This window comes from Acipenser ruthenus, chromosome 41 (genome assembly GCF_902713425.1).
Source record: "Acipenser ruthenus chromosome 41, fAciRut3.2 maternal haplotype, whole genome shotgun sequence".
Lineage (NCBI taxonomy): Eukaryota > Metazoa > Chordata > Actinopteri > Acipenseriformes > Acipenseridae > Acipenser > Acipenser ruthenus.
In genome coordinates this window covers 4,513,359-4,529,787 of record NC_081229.1, presented here as the reverse complement: position 1 = coordinate 4,529,787, position 16,429 = coordinate 4,513,359, and the positions used below count along the sequence as shown (strand labels likewise).

Below are 16,429 nucleotides of genomic sequence, written 5' to 3'. Positions count from 1 at the left end.
TGGACTCTTGACCAGAGGGTTGTGGGTTCAATCCCAGGTGGGGGACACTGCTGCTGTACCCTTGAGCAAGGTACTTTACCTAGATTGCTCCAGTAAAAAAAAAAACAACTGTATAAATGGGTAATTGTATGTAAAAATAATGTGTTATCTTGTAACAATTGTAAGTCGCCCTGGATGAGGGCGTCTGCTAAGAAATAAATAATAATAATAAATAAAAAGCGACTGTTTTGAGGAATTTTTTTAAGCTGTAATTAGTACGCCAGTGCAGCAGGTGGAGTTCTGGTAGCATATAAACAGTTTTCTCCGGAGCTTTGGAAAACGTGACGCTCCCATTCTATTTCCAAACTTCATGATGCCCATGTGTATGTTGTTAGATTGACTTAATCAAGTTAGAAGAAACTGTGTTTTAACATTATATACAAGAAGAGGCGTCGGTAAAGACCAGCTAAGCTGCAGTATTGTTGGGTGCGTTAGATCTTACTGTTGTGTATTTGTAATATATTAATGTGTTGTTATTATTAATATCTAAGCGGTATGAGAATATCTAGTGACAGACGGATCATATCATTATACCACCGTAGTAGCAGTGATTAAAACCTTATTTTTTTTTTTTGTTTCTGTGTAACTCACTCAGCACGGTTTTAAAATCAATATTCTTATCGCACATTACTAAATAGCAATATTATCCCTGACTTTGTGATTTTTACATTACTTGGTAAATGCATTGTAATTTCTGCTTCAAGCAGCTACATCTAAATAATAACACCCTAACTCTTCCACGAGTGGTGCACTTCCATTTTCTCAAATGTTGTTGCAAAAAGTGTATTTTCATTTTTTTAAATCGTGATATCTGGTGTATAGGTAACAAGCTCAGGTGTGTTTAATTAAAGTCCCCTAGTAAAACCAGGAATGGATCGAACTGCTTTGCGACGGCTCACTGTAATAAAACTCAAAACTGCACACTTTGAGCTGGAGAATGGGGAATGAGTGGTATTGATTTAGGTCTGTAATTGTTCATCTTGCTGTACTCGCTCTGGTATTGACGATGCTGTCTCGGCTGCAGCGACGGGGAGGATGGACACGACTTCTTGTTTCCATGGAGACGCGGATTTCTGCCCGGAGTGCGGGTCCGTCCTGCCGCTCCCGGGACTGGAGGACAAAGTGACGTGTCAGCGGTGTGCATTCGCCATTGACGTGCACGGTGAGTACCTGCATGCAAATCTGCTTAGCATAAGATATGTCTGTTAAGAAGAAAAAAAACTGACCATATGAATGTGTATATTTCACACACTGGGTCACTGTAGCATGCCTGCTTGATATTATAACCTGCCCCCCTTTCTGTTTCAGAGTTTGAGGTTCATGTTATCAAGTCCTCAGTGGTGTTTAACAGCCTGGAGTCTTCCTCTGCTGCCATGGAGACAGAGGAAGAGGTAGAAAAGGGCCCTGTGGTGAGTCAGCCTCTTTAGCCAATCATTTCCAGGCTTCTCCACAGAAGTAAGGCTGGATATAGGTTCAGTTAGGTAGCACAGGGGTTTCTAACCGTGGTCCTCAACCAGGAATTCAATGTTTGTTTTAAACGTGCACAGCTGGTTTCTCATCCCTTGATTAGCACAAATCCTGGACGATCTAATGTTCAGGATTAATGCTAATCTGGGTGTGTGAAACCAGCCAACATTGATGTCCAGAGAGAGCTCTCTGAGACTTTAAACAGAGTCTAGAGTCAATGTTCCTCTCGAAACAGCGGGAGCGACTGCAGACCACTGAATTGACCCGCAGCACAGGAAGTGATAGGGGGTACCGCCCAGGAAGTAGCAGCGCTGTGAACATTCTGTAAACAATCCCCAACCAATGGAAAATAATCAAGAACCACAGGATTAGCGAGGGGCCCGCTAGCAATGCTGTTAGTGATAATAAGAGGTAAGAAATGCATTTTAAAAGCTTGTGTGTGTTCTGTGCAGATTGATCGGAAGTGCTCTCGCTGTGGTCATGAAGGCATGGTGTATCACACGAGACAGATGAGATCCGCTGATGAGGGACAGACTGTCTTCTACACCTGTACTCACTGCAGGTAATGAACACACCTACACCACACAGGCAATAGCGAGCGCTCGGCTGGCAGGTGCTTCCTTCATTTGCCTGTTAAGCCTGCACAAAGTAGTGCTTCTGTTTTTCAGGGAAAAGTCTATTTGATTTACATGATGTTCAATGAAAGATCTAAATTATGTTCATATTTGTTTGCTTTTTTTAAAAAATTCTAGGTGATGCAAAACTTTTGGCCATACTATATATTATACTTCTAAATTAATGTAATTTTTCTTCATTCGTTTTCAGATATCAAGAAAAAGAAGATTCCTGATCGTCATTTTTCTGTTTTTCAACATGCTTTGTATTGTTCACTAAACAACTGATCAGTTCTGAAATGTAATCCTGTGTTTTTAGCAGACTGATCTGGGAATCAAATGTACTGTCAGAGACCCAGCATGCATCCTCTGTGTTTTGTAGGTGCATCCCATGATCTTGCACATGGGAAATTTGTCATTTATTTGTAAACCCGGTGTTCATCTAAACAGAAACAGCAGTAGAAAATGATGCAAAACATGTACACGCGTGATAAGATATTAAACAGGTAAGAAACTATGGCTTATATTTTCAAAGCGTTCGATTCTAATGTTACACAACATGCAGTGTTGTCAGATCACCCCTTCTGATTTGAATTGTATATAAAGTTTTTAGTTGGCGGAACAGGTTTTCTGTTTTCTTTATTTTTTCTTTGTCTTTGGCTCTTCTTATAGGACAACAAGCAACAAATTGCCCACGATTGATTGGATCTGTTTTCTGCCCATCAGCCAGTAGCTATGACAACGTCAGCCAGTGTTCTACAGGCACTGTCTGAAAGTAACTGCTAGTTTTCCCTTCCTATGTCTTTTGACATTTCTTGGTGTTTCCCAGCTAACTACTGGGGGACTTTAGACACAGAAAACAAAGAGCTGGATCCAGCCCAAACCTCATTCCTCGAGACTGAAACACCCAGGTTAATGCATGAGGTTTCACAGCCATGTGTAACAGCCAGGGCCTCTCATGTTGTGAATGTGTTTTGGAAGCTGTACATTAAAATGGTGGTGCTGGTGCCAAGCATTGAAGCTTCTAGATTTCATAATCTTAACCCATCTCATTTACCCCTGATCCCTAAGGGAACACATGATTGTAATAATACTAATTTAAATGAAATGTATTTATTTTAAAGCAGTTTAGCTGGTCAGTGTCTTCCTCACTCAAGTAGATCCATAACGATCTCTGAGGAAAAATCCCCATTAATTCATGTTTGTTTTTTTAAGTCTACAGATTGTCAGTTCATGGAATGCTTAATGATTTAGAATATGTTTCAAAAGTTGTTTTAGGCTTTTCTTTGATTTGTACATCATCGAACTTATAAAAAAAAGTCTATACCAATGCATATATCTACATACTAAAATAAAGTTCAGTTATTTAACTATAGCTAAATGACAGTCTGTTACAGAAAACAATATATATGCTTATATTACAAATGATGTACCTGTCCTCAGGTTATACTAAGTGACATTTACATGCCAACTCTACAGATTAAGGAGCTAGAGTGTGTGTGTGTGTGTGTGTGTGTGTGTGTGTGTGTGTGTGTGTGTGTGTGTGTGTGTGTGTGTGTGTGTGTGTGTGTTAAAAAAAGGGAAAGGGGTCCGAGCGCATTGTGCGACACCCAAGATAGGTAACCTATAGGAAACCATGCATGAAATGGAAAATACAGATACATTATGGGATCTGTCATGTCTTCTCTCTTCAATGAGGAGTCGATAGGAGGGAGGTGAGAGAGAGCAGTGGAGGCAAGGACAGAGGGGGAGAGAGAGCGGAGGTTATGGCGAGAGGTGACAGTGGGGGTAGGAGGAGCAGGGAGAGGGGGGAGAGACAGAGAAAAAGAGATGAAATAGTGATCAGAGAGGTCCAGGGGGGTGACAGAGAGGGTGGAGGGGCAGCAGGCCCTGGAGAAGGTGAGGTCCAGTTGTCCAGTTAATAATAATAATAATAATAATATACAAATGTGTATACAGTATATCATGCAGGTACAGAAATGTATATTCCTTCTGTAGTATTTTTGCACTTGGGTAAGAGATATAAGTTCTTAAAATTGAAAACAGGACGCGGTGGGATTTGTTAGTGAGGTTTTGTGAGACATAATGAAACATAAACAGAGTTTTGTTGTGTCAAAATGTAAGTTGGAGGAAATCGCATATTTTAAAGTCGACATTTCAAAGATTCTCTGAGAGTGGGATATCGCTAGACTCCCGTGGAAGCAGGTCGCATCCTATCACACTTAATGCCACACAAGCATACTTGTTTCCATCTCTCAAATGTTGGAAGATATGTTATTGTGAAAAATCCGGAACCAAACTACCGCAGGGTTGTAGGGACAGCTACAGACCGGAAATAAGTGACGGACCAAGTGGGAGTGGCGGACTTTGTTTCTCCTGCAGAAAATATCAACAACGTTATATTACCTGTTATACATTCACAACGTCAGAGTCACATCACGTTACATGAAACAATAAATTAGACGCACCCGTGATTTATTTATTGATCTCTCTGGATAAAATACTGCTGTTTTTTGCGATGATGGCGGAGGCAGCGGGAGGTTCTTCAGAAATGATCACAGAGACCGTGCAGCAAGACACTCAGCCGCAACAGCAAGCAGTGAGTCCATCACTAATGTACATACGCGTTACTGTGTCGATACTGTTGCCGTGTTTTATATCATGTGGTTTATGCGTTTAAAATATCTGCATTATTAAATCGGCACAATATAGCGCGACCTGGACGTGCTACACATACAGGGACACGCCTAATTAGTATTACAAATAATTAAACATTGGAGCATATCCTCGCGAATTGTGTTGAAATTGACATTCTTAGCACAAGTTAGTGCAAGGATCAGACATTTTGGAATATTAAAAGATGCCTGTCCAACTCATTCAATGTATAAATATGTCACAGTTCATATTTTTACATGTGCAGGCCTATCGAACGCGGTTCTTCTGATTGGACATTATTTATCACAGGTTTTTGAGAGCATCAATCAATCAACCAATCAATCAATCAAATTCACATTTAATCCAGCGCCCCACAGACACGGGGAGCGTCTCCGGGCGCTTTACACGAATCAACACTCTAGCTGCTGGATTTTGGACTAGTTGAAGCCTGGACATAGCACAGTTTGGAAGTCCAGCCAGAAGGGCGTTGCAGTAATCAAGCCTAGAAGCAATGAAGGCATGGATCAAGGTCTGCGCTGGTTCTAATTAAGAGCGGACGCGTGCAATATTTCTAAGACGGAAAAAAAAATGATTTACAAATAAATTTGATATGTGCATCAAAACGTAATTCAGAATCGAACAAAACTCCCAGGTCTTTAATGACGGGGCTAACAGTAAAGCAGCAATTTCCCAAGGTCACATTTAATAGAGAGAGAGCAACTTTTTATGAGATCCAACACACATAACCTCCGATACATGGGGTTGGATGTCGTCCACATACATATGGAAGCTAAGGCCCCTGTTTTGTAGTCTTCCAAGAGGTAACATATATAAATAAAAAACAATGGGATCCAGAATAGAACCTTGGGGTACTCCAGAAGTCAAACCAACGATTTGAGAGGAACAGCCCTCAGCTCAGACATATTGTCTACAACCAGTAAGATTGGACCGAAACCAATTTAAGGCAGTACCAGAAATACAAGCTTCCTGTTCCAATCGCTGTAACAAGATACAGTGATCTACAGTATCAAATGCTGCTGACAAATCCAATAGAAGCAATATAGAACACCTATTGGTAGCATCAGTCTGGGCATGTGTGAAAGAACCTGGCCAAACTTGCTTGGCATACGTCTGGTTGATGAAGGCAATGGTGATCTACTTTCATTGCTATGGTTCAGACAGCTCTAATTTTATGTCTTTTTTTTTTGCTTTCATCCCAGGAGAGCCGCAGTCTGACCATCAAGTTGAGAAAACGGAAAACAGACAAGAAGGTGGAGTGGTCAAGCGACACGGTGGACAACGAGCATCTGGGCCGACGGTCATCCAAATGTGAGTGACCCCTGATGTCCCTTTCCGTTAGGCTGATGGTGTGCGTGAGTGCAGACTAGCTAGCAGGAGCTCACTAGTTCAGATTCCCTAGACACAAGGTTTCTGATCTTTGCTGGTGAACCCACACGGACTGCCACATTGAAGATTGCCAAGTTCATCCTATTGCCCTTCAGCGACCCCTGCTGGTCAAAGGCCTTTGCCTGCAGGGTTCAGTCATTTGGCAACATCTGTTGTTTAGATTCAGCAGGTGAAAAGAGCTGATAGGCGACAATGGAGGTTCCCTGTTTTGAAAACAAATATCAAGTCATTGGGATAGATTAATGAATGCAGCATGACTGGTGGAGGGGCAGGCACCTCCTATATATTCACAGTTTTTAATAATAAAAGCCTTGTAAAGTTTCAAAAGCGGTCTTGCATTGATTAACCCCTTAAGCCAGGGGTGGCCAATCAGGGCCCTGAAGAGCCATTCCACTCCAGGTTTAACAGATACAATGAGATCATTAACTACTTTAGAGTCTGGATGGAAGTTTAGTTGGTTCCATTAAACAGTTTAGAACAGGGCTGGAACAAAAACCAGGACTTATGGCCACCCCTGCCATAAGCTGTGCTTCCACTGCCACAAACCTGGATGAGGACTGTGCTGTTCCAATGATTGCCCTTCCCTCCCTCTGCAAGCAGTTTCATTCAGGTCTCACTGTTGAGAATGTGTTGGAAAGCATTCTCATTGCAGGTGAAGTGAGCACACTCAAAACAGGAAAAGACATCAAGAACCAATATCTTAACTTCCAACCCATCATTGTTCCAATATAACTTCTAATTCTTCACACAAGTTTCTTATTAATTAAGTGTGAGCCTTACTGTTGGTGGATACTAGTTTCAAGTGTCTGTGTCTCTCACACTCGGTTCCCCCTATCTCTCTTAGGCTGTTGTATCTATGAAAAGCGTCGCGAGTTTGGGGAGAGCTCCACGGAGAGCGAGGATGAGGAGGATGGCTGCGGCAACGCCCACTGTGTCCGGGGGCACCGCGACAAACACGGCAACATGCAGAAAACACCAACGCCCACACCGCAACCAGAGCCAGCGCCAAGCCAGGGGGGCGAGCACAGCCACGGGCAGCACTCTCACTGAGAGAGGGGAGAGGAGGAGGAGGAGGGGGCAGTGCACTCACTGAGAGAGAGGAAGAGGAGGAGGGGCAGGGTTTGGACAGAGAGGAGAGAAGTCCACACACAGAGATAGGAGAGAGTGGGGTCACACTCCCAAAACCACTGAGAGAGAGAGAGAGAGAGAGAAGAGGTCCTTCCATACCAAAGTCAAGACAGTTTCACAGAATAACGAAATGATCAGGGCTTGTTGGTTAGTCTGTCATACTCTTGTCTCCCAAATCAGTTTCCTATTACTTTTCGGTCTATTGAGTGTTCACTTACACAAGTGCAAATAAATGGTAGCAGTTTAGCAGTGGGGGGCATAGTTGCACAATTTAACAGTGACGTGGGGAAGAATGAGTCTGCATAAGTGGTCTAAGGCAGTGGTTCGCATTTGTATATTTCTCAAAAGTGCTTATTATTCCAAAAATGCAAGCAAAATAAACAGAGATCAGGTTAGCAGAAGCTGAGAGCCCAGAGTCAGAAGTAGATTGTAATGACTGTAATTCCCCGTGCCAATACATCAGTATTGCAGTCCTTTAAATTGTGTTTGTGCTCATCACTGACACAGAACACATAATCTTGTGGGCACAGGTTTGTGGAGCACCAGTGTAAGGCGTCACAAGTGTGTTGGACTACTTGAAAAGCTCTGAGCGTAGGGTCTGCACACATCCAGTTAATTCATGACTCAAAAACCATTTCAAGTCGCTCTGTGTTCAGTGCTTTGTGGACACCCATCACAGTAGGAGATACAATGCAATTAACTGCATGGTGTATATGATACACAATTAAGCATTTCTACCCTACTGCGCGATGAGACTGAGCCCCACCCTCCTCCCCACATTGCGGTTTTTAACATTAAACCTGTGGGGAACACGTCGCTGAACCCCAAGTTTGACACTAGCACCCCATTTTCAGTTTTTGCACCCGCTCCACATTTCTATTTCAAAATGTATGCAAGCAATTCACTTGATTGCAGAATATTTATTTTCTCCTCCACTTCAAAGTAAATGAACGAGGAGACTGGTTTACTGTTTAATCGCATTCAGTATAATAGCATCCAAAACAGGAATGTAAAATATATATATATGAACAAATAATCAAATACATGAATGAGCCTGCAATGTAATACAGAATGTATGAGACCTGGGTATGAGATTATAATTATACTTTTTTAATGCATTTTTCTGTAATAATAAATTGATCAGATCCATGTATCCTTGTGCTTGTGTATTTTATTTCAAAACTTTTGAATGTAGTGCTGATGAAAGTGGAAGGGGCTGCTGTTTCTGTAAGCAAACAGAGGGAGAGCATCTCAGTCCTGACCTGAAAACCCTCTAATTATGTGGTGGTGTGTATTCCACAAGGAATGGTGCTTGAGCTGTGTAAGAACATAAGAGAATTTAGGAAAGAGAGGAGGGCATTTGGCTCATCTCTGCTCATCTGGTTCCTAGCAGCTGATAGACCTCAAAACAACTGTCAAGCTGGGATCTTTTGCATAAAGTCAAATGAAACCTGCTGAATAATGTTACGTTAACATATTGAATTACATACCAGTTTGTAGTTTTCCATATACTTAACAAAACTGGACCAAAAAAATGGAAAAAGGTGGCATTTTAAAACCTGAAATACTGTTATTACTATTATGGCTTCCTGTAGACTTTTGCGATATCATTTTATCTCAGCTGTGGCTGTTCAGCATTTCAATGTGATAGAAGAGTGACCCTTGTTTCTGGACAAGATCAATATAATACTATTACAATTTTATTGCATTTTAAGACAACATTTGCAGAGTTTTTACAACGCATGTTAAAAAAAAATCTTATAAATACTTTTATAGATCATTTTAATATTCAAAAGAACAGCTTTTAATGTAAATGGCAAATATAACCAAACCTGCTCCCTATCCTCTCAATGTCAGTCTATCTTATCAGTCATATACTGGAGCTCACTTCCTCCCATGTGTCACGTTGCTCGTTCGTACACAGAATCTTGTAGTTTGTGCAGCCATGTGTGGGATCAGCATAATGGTTTTAAAATCACCAGATTTAATCATAAAATGATCCAATAATAAAGCATTCAAGCCAGTGCCCCTTGTTCACTCTCTTCTGTCACAGAAGGATATTTCAGAGAAGCCTATTGTTTTTGCAGTTCTCCGGCAGCAGTAGCTTCTAAGACATCTTGATTCAACCTTTTGATCTGAAAGGGGACCCTCGGTGAGTGCAGTGTGTGTGTGTGTGTGCGTGTGTGTTTATACATACAACAGAAACAGTCATTAGATGCAGGAAGCAGAAGCAGTAGAAATATTTAACTAAAAAATGAAAAATAAGTTCTCTTTATAGGCTGTATGGCTGCTGTGATGTTTCCTGAAACAAAGTCTGTTGGACAGAAAGTCCACTGGCTTACACTTCAGCCCATTAGTACAATAGTTATGTATCTTAAGTATTATGATTCAGTTCCTAACTTGTCAGGGTTGATACAAGGTGGGTTCAGGCATATAGAATTCCCCCTACTCGTTCAAGGTGCTGTATGTGGACTGATCAGGAGACTGTAAGTCCTGTACAGGGAGAGAGGAGCGCAGTTATTGGTTGAGAGTCATGATAGGTCATGAAATCTAACAGCAGTGTGATTTTATGACAGTAAAGGGTTCTTACTGTGTATGCGTGGTCCTGTTTTTTTGCTTTGCTCTGAAAAAAATAAGAATCCAGGATTTCAGTTACTTTCAAAGCAGGTTCTCTTATCCAGATTATGCATCTCTTGTGATTTCTGTATATTGTTTCCCTGTTATTATCAATACCTGCCTTTGCAGAAGCACTGAATAAATCCCCAGGGAAGGGCAGAGTACATTTCAAATGACAAAGGCTGCTCTGTTGCTACTGTAATGAGCTGTTAATGAATACCGATCAACACACACACACTCAATTTCAAAAGCCCTAACAACTTCATAAACACACGTGCACACAGGTTCCTATACAGTATCCCTCTGGTTACTTACTGCTGTCTGGTCAGTAGCGATGTTCTCATATGTTTCTGATGCATTCGGCCAAGTGACAGCATCTAAACCTGTCATAGGAGATCATCATTATCATTATTATCATTATTATTTATTTAGCAGACTTACAGAGACTAGGGTGTGTGAACTATGCATCAGCTGCAGAGTCACTTACACCTACATCTCACCCGAAAGACGGAGCACAAGGAGGTTAAGTGACTTGCTCAGGGTCACACAATGAGTCAGTGGTTGAGGTGGGATTTGAACCGGGGACCTCCTGGTTACAAGCCCTTTTCTTTAACCACTGGACCACACAGCCTCCTGTAATCAGGCATACTCACTTCTTTCAGCTGGACCAAGTTTGGGATCATCTGGATTCTTCCTGAGTAAAATGTAAAACAGCAGTGTTTATTTTATTTTATTTTTTTTGCACAGTCCTTGCAATGCTATTAATAAAGGAAACATTTATATAACATTAGGGGTTGAGAAAAGCAATTGTCAATTGCACAGCCCACATGCTGGGTGCAAAACAATACATACAACAGTAATCCACACAGTACACTCACCTGCATAGCTTTACACTGAAATACACCCCAAGAGCAATGCCAGTGACCCCTGCAAGTGTGCCGATGACAACTCCAGTGATCTCTCCTGCAGACAAGATGGGCCCTTCTTTACCTAGATAGAGGAGTAAACTGTCAAACAAACATCTCAGAGCTAAGCGTTGGGGATTACAGTGTGTCCAGTGAGTGCTGTGGTTATTTACACTGAGACACTGTAACAGCACGTCTGAATTTATTTACAAACCCCCTCCCTTGTAAATACTATTTATTTTGTGTTAATAACTTATTTTGTAACGATACTTGTTTTAATTCCCATTTTCTACACTGTAAACGATTCATAATTCCACCAGCTGTAGCAGTAACAGTGTATTTTGATAATTATTCACTTTATATTTGGTATAAAGGTGTGTAGATTGATGGTGTGTATATTAATGGGAACCAGGAAAGGGTTAATTTTGAGCCTTGTTTAAAATGCTTACATTTCCATGTGAGAATGTGGCTAGAATGGAGAAAACTGTGGGCCAACTGAGGACCAATGAATTAATTATAATTATTAATTAGTCGTTTAGCAGACACTTTTATCCAAAGCAACTTACAAAGACTAGGGGTGCACCATGCATCCCAACTGCTGCTGTAGTCACTTCCAATAGGACCTTGTTTGTTTTAGGTCTCATCCAAAGAACGGAGCACAAAGTGACTTGCTCAGGGTCACACACAATGAGTCAGTGACTGAGCCGGGATTTGAACCTCCTGGTATCAAGCCCTTTTCTTTAACCACTGGACCACTAAGCCTACAAGTAATGATTTGATATCGTTGAAAAGGCTGCGACTATCCTGAATGTCCAGTCTCAAAGAGGTGTCAGTGGGTTGCTACCAAAAAGCAGCCACACGGTTGAATGCCAGTAATTTCTTTCAATGATTTATATAAATGTAAATATAAAAACCACAACGACTCACCAGTCACACTAAACAACACAAGTTTTTTCTCTGCGATGCTGGTCCGTCTTGTCACTGAGTTCCAGGCCATGCACATGTAGCTCCCTGTATCAACATTGCTAACAGCATCTATCTGGTATTGGGAGCCCTGGGCAGTCTGTATCCCATTTACATACCAGATGTAAATACAAGCGGGGACAGACTGAGCCGAACATGTGAACGTTACAGATGAATTGAGAGCGGCTTTGTCTGGTCCTGTAAGAGATGCCTGTTCTGGTCCATCTGCAAAACACACAAGATACCTGTGAACACTCCCATCCCAGTGGAGCAGGCAGAATGAGTCTGAATTCAGCTTGCACAGAGAAAAGAGGCTCTCTGGATACTTACAATTGACCTCCAATTTGTACACAGCGCTCGTCACTTCATTTACAGGGCCATTAGCTTTACACTGATATTCTCCATTATCAGACTGCAGGACTTTGTTTAAGGAGACTACACTGCTGTTCACAGACACTGTTATTCTGTCAGTAGGGACCAAGGGCTGACCGTCCTTCAGCCAGAACCTTGAGGAAACAATCTGTGATCCAAGCACCTGGCAGGCCAACTTTAGAGTCTGGTTTGCTATTGGCTGGGCAGGATTGGGTTCCACTTTTACATTAGTTATCGGCTCTGTGAATAGAAGGATTCAGGTTATGCCATTGGTATAGCCTTTAACCCATTAATAGAAGGGTGAAAAAAAATAACACTGTATAGTATTTTACAAGTACACCAGTTGAGTTGCATGAACGTTTCCATAAAAAAAAGTCTCACATCTTAGATCTAAATAACTAAGAAAGAAGTGTGAGCCACATTGAGCTGTGAGCCCAGTTTGTTAAGAGGGGCTCCATTGAAGAACCATTGGTAGTGAGCAGGTGGGCTGGACTGTGCAGAGCAGGACAGAGCAAGGTCTGATCCTGCGCTATAGATCAGCTTTTGGGGGCTGATAAACAGAGTCAGGGATTCTGGTCCATCTAAAATGAACATTCATATTACAACACTGTTGAACACAATGAGATCCCATTCAAACAGAAATAGCGACTAATCCCTGAAGCTCTTTGTCGTGCATGAGAGTCTCATCAGTTCTGGTCACCTCGTTACAAAAAGGATATTGCTGCTCTAGAAAGAGTGCAAAGAAGAGCAACCAGAATTATCCCGGGTTTAAAAGGCATGTCGTATGCAGACAGGCTAAAAGAATTTAATCTGTTCAGTCTTGAACAAAGAAGACTACGTGGTGATCTGATTCAAGCATTCAAAATTCTAAAAGGTAAAGACAATGTCGACCCAGGGGACTTTTTCGACCTGAAAAAAGAAACAAGGACCAGGGGTCACAAATTGAGATCAGATAAAGGGGCATTCAGAAGAGAAAATAGGAGGCACTTTTTTACACAGAGAATTGTGAGGGTCTGGAACCAACTCCCCAGTAATGTTGTTGAAGCTGACACCCTGGAATCCTTCAAGAATCTTGATGAGATTCTGGGATCAATAAGCTACTAACAACCAAACAAGCAAGATGGGCCGAATGGCCTCCTCTCGTTTGTAAACGTTCTTATGTTCTTATGTTCTTATGTTCTATTACCAAAGCCACAGCACCTTCTCACAGTACACAGAGTACAGAGACATTGGCAAGAATGCTGTGTTTAATGCATATACATAATCTGTCACTGTGACTCACCCTTATGATGGAAATTTAAAACCACACCTGAAGCTATATCAGAAGGTAGTTTCCCCATCAAAGTAGCGGAATAGCGGTGTATCCCACACACTACATCCAGAACTTAACTGAGTTTAACTCTTACTAGAAATACATGCTTTTGTGCACAATAATAATCTCATAGCTGTGACACAATGAATTTTCAAGCCTTCCTTTTTATCTTATCTGCATCCTGGCTAGTGAACTATCTCCACAGCTCTCAGTAGTGTTCGCCTCCTTCACTGAAGCTGCTTTTCTTTTTGAAACAAGCCTCATGATACTAGATAGGTTTCATTCAGTTCAGGCGTAGGCAGAAAACAGCCCTATTCGTTATATTGGTCTTTATGAGGTCATCAGGCCTTAACTAGGACACATGTGGCTTCAGATGCATGACCAAATCACCCTTGATGAGTGTGTTCTTATAACTTCAGAGGACAAAAGGTTTTATAGAACTATGCCTCTGGAACGTCTCATTCAATCCATGATTTTTAAATGCAAATCTGACATGAAAAGTACTAATATATACTAGGGGGTAGTGAGGAAAAGTTTGTTCCTCAGCATGTGACCGCGTTGTGCTGTTTCTCCAAACTTAGCAGTGCAATGAAACTACCAGCAATACCCCAAATCATATACTTATAATGTTGTTCCTTCTGTTAAGAGAAAGAGTGTGTTTTTTTTAATGTTATCCAGGGCAACTTACAATGGTTACAAGATATCATATTATTTTTACATACAATTACCCATTTATACACTTGGGCTTTTACTGGAGCAATCTAGGTAAAGTACCTTGCTCAAGGGTACAACAGCAGTGTCCCCCACCTGGGATTGAACCAACAACCCTCCAGTCAAGAGTCCAGAGTCCTAACCACTACTCCACACTGCTACTTGTTTACAAGGCAAGCTTGCGGACAATTACTGATAGGGACACATTGCTTATCTGGGTATGATACATAAAGGCTGTCTTGTACTCTTCTGTTGTAATCTCGTGTAGTAATATATTTTATTAGCAGGGTGTGTGTGTCAAATAAATGAATTGTGAGCGTGTTTATTAGAAGAACCGAGAGGCTACCGAGCTGCACAGGAAAACAGTTACGAAAGAGAGAATTTTAAAAGAATGATGTCACCACAGGATAGGTATAGAAAGGATTGTGCAGAAATCTTTTGTTGGACGAGAGGAATGAAGACAGCACACGCTGTTGTCTCTGAAACATTATGCACATAAAGGGCCTTTTTTGTATTGCATGCTGATTTTGATGTTCAGTAAAATATTAACCGTGTTGTATTGCGAATCATTCTTGGTTGATCCACAAAATAAGACAGCAGTGAGCCAATCAACTCTCTTTTGATGAGTGAGGCGGTAGAGTATACTGGTCTGCCTCCCCCACCCACACATTGTTAATTGATGCATTCTTCATTGACTTACCGTACACTTCCAAGGTGACATTTCCATCGATGTCTTCTGGATTTCCTGATACAGCGGTTTTGCCCCGAAACAGATACACCCCAGAGTCACTGCCATTCACAGAGCTGAGCCCCAGTGATCCTGTAGTTGTGTTCAGGGTGACTCTGTTAACATATCCAGTGCCTATGACTGGGGCTGATCTGGACCATGACACCACAGTGATACCCGTAGGACTGAAAGTCCATGTCATTGCAGTTAGAGCTCCAGGGGGTCGAATCTCCAGAGTTACATTGTCCCCATCCTTGCTGATCACAGGGTCTGTGACAGGTTTTAATACCAGAGCTGAATATCGTAAAAACAAAACCAACAAAAAAAGAAGAAACAAAAGTGCTATTTTTATTATACATATTAGACTAAATAGTCAAATACATTTTAAACACATTGAAAACACAGCATACAGTTAAATACCCATCAAACAATAACCAAGCCCAATACCAGGTCACATGACACTATGTATTCCATATTTTTATAGATTTCTTCAAAAGTTGGATCCCCTCCCTCCAAGGACAGACCATCACAGTTTACACTAGACCTCTTTTGAAGAGTGAGCAGGCACAGCATGTTAGTGTGCCTCCCCTGACCCACACGTTGCAAAGAAAACAGGCGATATTTGTTCTTAATTGACTAGCCATAAACATACAAGGTCAACTTTCCCTTGAATGTTTCTGTTTCCTGATACAAAGACATTTTCGTCCAACTGCTGTCTCAATACTTTGCTAAGATTTATAAATGAACCATCAGGTATATTTCTATTTGGAAGGCAAATTCGGATAAATAACTTACCACTGACGTTCAAGGTAATGTTTCCCTTGAATGATTCTCTGATTCCTGATACAATGGTAATGCCATCAAAAACATACATGCCAGCGTCTTTGTGGTTCACAGATCTGAGCTCCACTGATCCTGTAGATGTGTCCAGGGTGACTCTGTTCTCATATCCAGGGCCTATGACTGGGGTGGAACCGGTAAGCGACACCACAGTGATACTTGTAGGGCTAACCCAAGATATTGCAGCTAGAGCCCCAGGGGGTTTAATCTCCAGTGTTACAGTGTCTCCAACCTCACCGATCACAGGGTCTGTGACAGGTTTTACTGCCAGTGTTGACGACCCTAAAAAAAAAAAAACAGCATTGTAATTCTGTCAAACTGTAAGTGATGTCTGTTATTACTATCCTTAACATTATTAGCAGCAGTAGAAGATGTAATATCACAACAACTGGTAAATACTCAGATGAACTGTTAAACTACCTGATCAATGAAACTGGATATTTGCAGATGCTTACACATGTAACGCCTTAAAAATATAGTACTGTATACAAATATTATGTTTAGCTGAAGGCATTAGATGTGTAAGTGTCCCATCAGTTTAAAGATGCAACATGTTTACCTTTTAGAAACAGCAGGAATGCCAACATCAGAAGTGCTGCTTGTGAGTTCTCCATTGCGGTGTGAAAGAGACTTCCTTGTTTGTATCATTTCATATAAGAGGCTCCCTATAAAT

General features: G+C 41.3%; 3 protein-coding genes across 4 annotated transcripts; 2 read left to right on the top strand and 1 right to left on the bottom strand.

Moving 5' to 3' along the window:
• Positions 1 to 293: 293 nt before the first annotated feature.
• On the top strand, positions 294 to 3,158 carry LOC131709087 (DNA-directed RNA polymerase I subunit RPA12-like). Its single transcript, XM_059010938.1, has 5 exons — positions 294 to 465; positions 1,064 to 1,201; positions 1,348 to 1,448; positions 1,959 to 2,068; positions 2,332 to 3,158. Exons 2-5 carry the CDS (start codon positions 1,075 to 1,077, stop codon positions 2,354 to 2,356), a joined length of 363 nt encoding a protein of 120 aa, XP_058866921.1. The 5' UTR covers positions 294 to 465; positions 1,064 to 1,074; the 3' UTR covers positions 2,357 to 3,158.
• Positions 3,159 to 4,440: 1,282 nt separating this feature from the next.
• LOC117433989 (E3 ubiquitin-protein ligase PPP1R11) lies at positions 4,441 to 8,461 on the top strand. Of its 2 annotated transcripts, none has more exons than XM_034056472.3 (3): positions 4,441 to 4,719; positions 5,996 to 6,104; positions 7,027 to 8,461. In XM_034056472.3, the coding sequence occupies exons 1-3, from the start codon at positions 4,639 to 4,641 to the stop codon at positions 7,230 to 7,232; spliced, it is 396 nt and encodes a 131-aa protein (XP_033912363.3). In that variant the 5' UTR covers positions 4,441 to 4,638; the 3' UTR covers positions 7,233 to 8,461. The 2 variants fall into 2 exon arrangements, with proteins under 2 accessions (XP_033912363.3, XP_058866920.1); XM_059010937.1 differs by lacking the exon at positions 4,441 to 4,719 and adding an exon at positions 5,131 to 5,304.
• A 584-nt stretch (positions 8,462 to 9,045) lies between these two features.
• Positions 9,046 to 16,370, bottom strand: LOC131709025 (carcinoembryonic antigen-related cell adhesion molecule 20-like). The gene is made up of 10 exons (XM_059010629.1): positions 16,316 to 16,370; positions 15,712 to 15,879; positions 14,890 to 15,210; positions 12,125 to 12,406; positions 11,759 to 12,019; positions 10,805 to 10,916; positions 10,580 to 10,620; positions 10,242 to 10,309; positions 9,901 to 9,933; positions 9,046 to 9,803 (listed from the first exon to the last, which is right to left on the bottom strand). The coding sequence occupies exons 1-10, from the start codon at positions 16,368 to 16,370 to the stop codon at positions 9,756 to 9,758; spliced, it is 1,389 nt and encodes a 462-aa protein (XP_058866612.1). The 3' UTR covers positions 9,046 to 9,755.
• Positions 16,371 to 16,429: the final 59 nt, after the last annotated feature.

Excerpts from the sequence above, each read along its gene's own strand:
- LOC117433989 (XM_034056472.3), top strand. The coding sequence starts at position 4,639 with ATGATGGCGGAGGCAGCGGGAGGTTCTTCAGAAATGATCACAGAGACC. Across the intron at positions 4,720-5,995 it reads CTCAGCCGCAACAGCAAGCA|GAGAGCCGCAGTCTGACCAT; the intron begins GTGAGTCCATCA and ends CTTTCATCCCAG. Across the intron at positions 6,105-7,026 it reads GGGCCGACGGTCATCCAAAT|GCTGTTGTATCTATGAAAAG; the intron begins GTGAGTGACCCC and ends TATCTCTCTTAG.
- LOC131709087 (XM_059010938.1), top strand. The coding sequence starts at position 1,075 with ATGGACACGACTTCTTGTTTCCATGGAGACGCGGATTTCTGCCCGGAG. Across the intron at positions 1,202-1,347 it reads ATTCGCCATTGACGTGCACG|AGTTTGAGGTTCATGTTATC; the intron begins GTGAGTACCTGC and ends TTTCTGTTTCAG. Across the intron at positions 1,449-1,958 it reads AGGTAGAAAAGGGCCCTGTG|ATTGATCGGAAGTGCTCTCG; the intron begins GTGAGTCAGCCT and ends TGTTCTGTGCAG.
- LOC131709025 (XM_059010629.1), bottom strand. The coding sequence starts at position 16,370 with ATGGAGAACTCACAAGCAGCACTTCTGATGTTGGCATTCCTGCTGTTT. Across the intron at positions 10,621-10,804 it reads TTCAGTGTAAAGCTATGCAG|GAAGAATCCAGATGATCCCA; the intron begins GTGAGTGTACTG and ends CATTTTACTCAG. Across the intron at positions 9,804-9,900 it reads AACAGGACCACGCATACACA|GACTTACAGTCTCCTGATCA; the intron begins GTAAGAACCCTT and ends CTCCCTGTACAG.